This window comes from Halyomorpha halys, unplaced genomic scaffold, assembly GCF_000696795.3.
Source record: "Halyomorpha halys isolate HHAL.00 unplaced genomic scaffold, Hhal_1.1 Scaffold42.1, whole genome shotgun sequence".
Classification (NCBI taxonomy): Eukaryota; Metazoa; Arthropoda; class Insecta; order Hemiptera; family Pentatomidae; genus Halyomorpha; species Halyomorpha halys.
This window is the reverse complement of record NW_027114384.1, coordinates 1004276-1007743: the sequence shown is the minus strand read 5'-3', so window position 1 is coordinate 1007743 and position 3468 is coordinate 1004276. Positions and strand designations below refer to the sequence as shown.

Genomic DNA, 3468 nt, shown 5'->3' with positions numbered 1-3468 from the left:
TATATCAAAATACAATATTTGTGTGACAGTTTACGTCTTAGCTGGTAGATTGCATCATATCAGCTCTAATGGTCAAGGAGTAGCTCAAGCAGCAAACAACAGATAGCAGCATGGTCCCTACACTATCATCTTAACAGTATTTTATATATATATTTTTTTACATTATTTTTTATCTCTTTCATTACTTATCTTTCTATAAGGTAATATTTATTACAGCCTCATTGTAATTAATTTATCATTCCATTATTAATTACTATATCAGTTAATGTACCTTCTTCGTTTGGTAATATATAATCTTTTTTATCAGTTAATTACACATTGCTAAATCAGTTAATATATCTTTTTGGTATTTATCTTTAACTTTCCAACTATTTTGATCTATGTTTTGTCAGTTTGTTTATACGGATGTCATTTTGTACCGCAGTCACTTTTATACACATAGATTAGCTTTGCCTACTTTTTATCTTTTTTCAAAACCTGATAAAGAACTACAGTGTGTGTATTGAAATGTTGGCCATCAATTTCTTAATTGATTTTCTTGACTGCAACCTATACAATCCCCTTCTAATTCACATACTATCAACCATCTATATCTATATACATATAATAAGGTTTATAATACAATTGTAATAGAACTAAAAGTCTCTTATTTTTATTTTATTTAGCTCCTGTTAAAAACCACTATTCTTTAAATAATGGTTATCTCTCACAGAAAAATGATTTGTGGTGTACAAGAAGAAGAGGAAACAGTATGACGGGTTTCTCACAAAACTAATTTTTAATCAAACAAAAACAAGGTAGTATTTATAAATTACTGAAATAATATTACTGTCCAGCTTTAATAATAATTAAAGTCGCATTCAGTTTTAATAATTGATAAGTAGATTAATAAGAAATTTTATACTAAATTCTAATAATTAAAAAATATAATATGAACAAATTAAAACATTTATTCACCTGCTTTAAGAGGTAGAATTTAGCACCGGGTATCTTCTGGTGCAAGAAATACAAAGGACATACGGTAGCTATGTCTGAAACTATCTCTGCCAAGCCTGCTACAGTGCTGTTATACAGTGCTAAAACCTTATCCGTGTAGTTCATCTTTCCAATAAGAGAATTCTCAATTACTTTTCTCACATCATCTTCAGTATAACCAGCATGTGCCTCTTTCCACTCTCTGCTCACTTCAGAATGAACAGTGGTACCTGAAAATAGAAAATTTGACTTCAGAAATACGATAAAGTAACAGTGTGTAGTAGACTCATTATATTATATTCAATCAAATAGCTCAGACAATGCATGCTTAAAAGTAGACGAAAATAGCGGGATATCCAGGATTTAAGTCAGCTTTTCTTTGTATTAATTAAAAGGAGAACATATTGGTACAGAGCCAAAGATAGAAGGAAGGAGAAATGGTCATATTTTTTTATTTTTCATTTTTATTCCGAAAACGGTTAGTTTTAGCTTAAAACAGTACTTGTAAAAAATTTAAAATAATAAATTTTTTACAAATTACATTCTTCAATACTGTACCAGAAAGGCTCAATTTAATGACATAAATTTGAAGAATAAAGTCTCTTCTACAACTAATTTTGTTTCTTTTTAACTTATTCATTAGATTTAGTTCATTTATTTGTAGTTAACTTAATTACTATGACTACTATTTTGTTTTAAGTTATTTCTAAATTTTCATTTTATTCATTCACAACTTCATTCTCATATAATTTTTTTTTTTATTTATGTGTGCTTACTAAAATTTTTAATTTTTGATAAGTCCGTAAATTTGTAAAATACATTGAATATTTGTCTTAGGTTCCTGAAGAAGAGAAATATGAGATCGAACACGAAAGGAATAAAGAGAATAAAAAAAATATAGTGTTAGGAAGAAAAAAAGATAAAGAAAAAAAGGATAAAGAAAATTGACAAAGAAACAAAAAACAATACAAGAAATGTAACTTAGTTATTAAAAATAAAATCATAATGATTTATAAGTAATTATAATGAAATGAAAAAAAAAAATTACCAAAAGTAAAAAAAAAATATAACTTTATTATTAACACAAACTTTAATGATCAACTTTTTATTTTAAATTTTATGGCCTTCAATTTTCTAATTAAATAGTTTTAGAAAACAGCAAATCGTTTTCGAGATATAAGTGAAAAATCCAAAAACATGACCTTCACTTCCTTTTTCAATCTTTGGTTCTGTTTTAAATTGATAAAGAGGTAATAGATGAAATTGTGAAATGGAAAGCCAAAAAAAAAAAAAAAAAATTAAAGATATAAAGAAATGAAATGAATTGAAAATGAAAAATTAGTTTATTATTCTGGTACTAGGCTCCTTTAGAACAATTATAAGGCTACACAATATATTGGCAGACAGTCCCCAATCAGCTAAGTTATTTTTAAGTTACATCGTTGATCAATTTTTATCAGAAACTCTATTACATCAAAGGAAATTCAAAGTTACATCACTAGAAAAAATAAAAATGAAATTTTTTTATCAAACCAAAAAATAATACCAAAAAAATGTGTTTTTGATTTGTTGAAAACCAAATAAAATTAAACATAAAGCTACTTAATTAGTTTTTAAAGCTATACAAGATTTAGAAAAAAATAAAAGATGAGTGAAATGGAAATATGTTTAATAATTCTTTTTTTCAAAATGAATTTTATTACACTGACATAGAACTTTTGAATCTTTTTACTGTCACAATATTGATGTAAAAAATAAATAAATACAAATTTGTATTTGTTTATAATTTAAAGCCTCTCTTTTTCTTTCATATAGAACAATCGAATCATTACTTAATAATTTATTGGAGGTATACTATACAAAAAAAAAAGTGCCTATTACACTAAGGACATATAGACTGTAAAATGGGCTTTATGTATGCACATATAAATTTTTGTTAAGCAGGACTCAGCTAAGTCACTTGACAAAGAACAGAAACTGACCTAAGTACAAAAACGCTATGGCTTTTCCCGTTAGGTTATGAGAAGCTGAAACTAATATTGTAAGAACTTATTTCTGGCAGATCACCAGTCACTCCCTTATTCAAAATACCAGCTGAATTTGAGAAGCTCTATATTAAATTATTAATTAATATGATTTGATTTTATAATATAACATAATTAACTAAATAACAAATAGTAAACTATAAATATTACCAATAACAACAGGAATTGGTTGGAAATCTTTGTCTTCTGATTGCCTCTCCCAAACGTTGTAAAGATATTCTCTTATGATATTTCCATCCTGGACCAGCCAGGAGTGTCTCTTCTGTTCCTTGCCAGGGAGGCTTCCTCGGGCTATTGGTCTCCAGCTATCTGGTACTGCATCCAAGAGATCTTCCACATCCTGAAATTGGTATAAAATTATAACATCATATTAACACTAAACATACCATAACGGGTAAAATGACCCATTTTGAACTTTTCCATTGAAAATGCACGTATAATTTTATTG

General features: G+C 27.0%; 1 protein-coding gene across 4 annotated transcripts in view; it reads right to left on the bottom strand.

Annotated features, from left to right (window-relative positions):
- Positions 1-3468, bottom strand: part of Nrt (Neurotactin) — a 192838-nt gene that overhangs the window by 5548 nt on the left and 183822 nt on the right. For all 4 annotated transcript variants that reach the window (XM_067051576.1, XM_067051574.1, XM_024361598.2 and 1 more), the window contains 2 exons: positions 3171-3360; positions 958-1205 (listed from right to left, as the gene is read on the bottom strand). In XM_067051576.1, coding sequence (XP_066907677.1) covers positions 958-1205; positions 3171-3360 — 438 coding nt within the window. The remainder of the gene's footprint in view (positions 1-957; positions 1206-3170; positions 3361-3468) is intronic.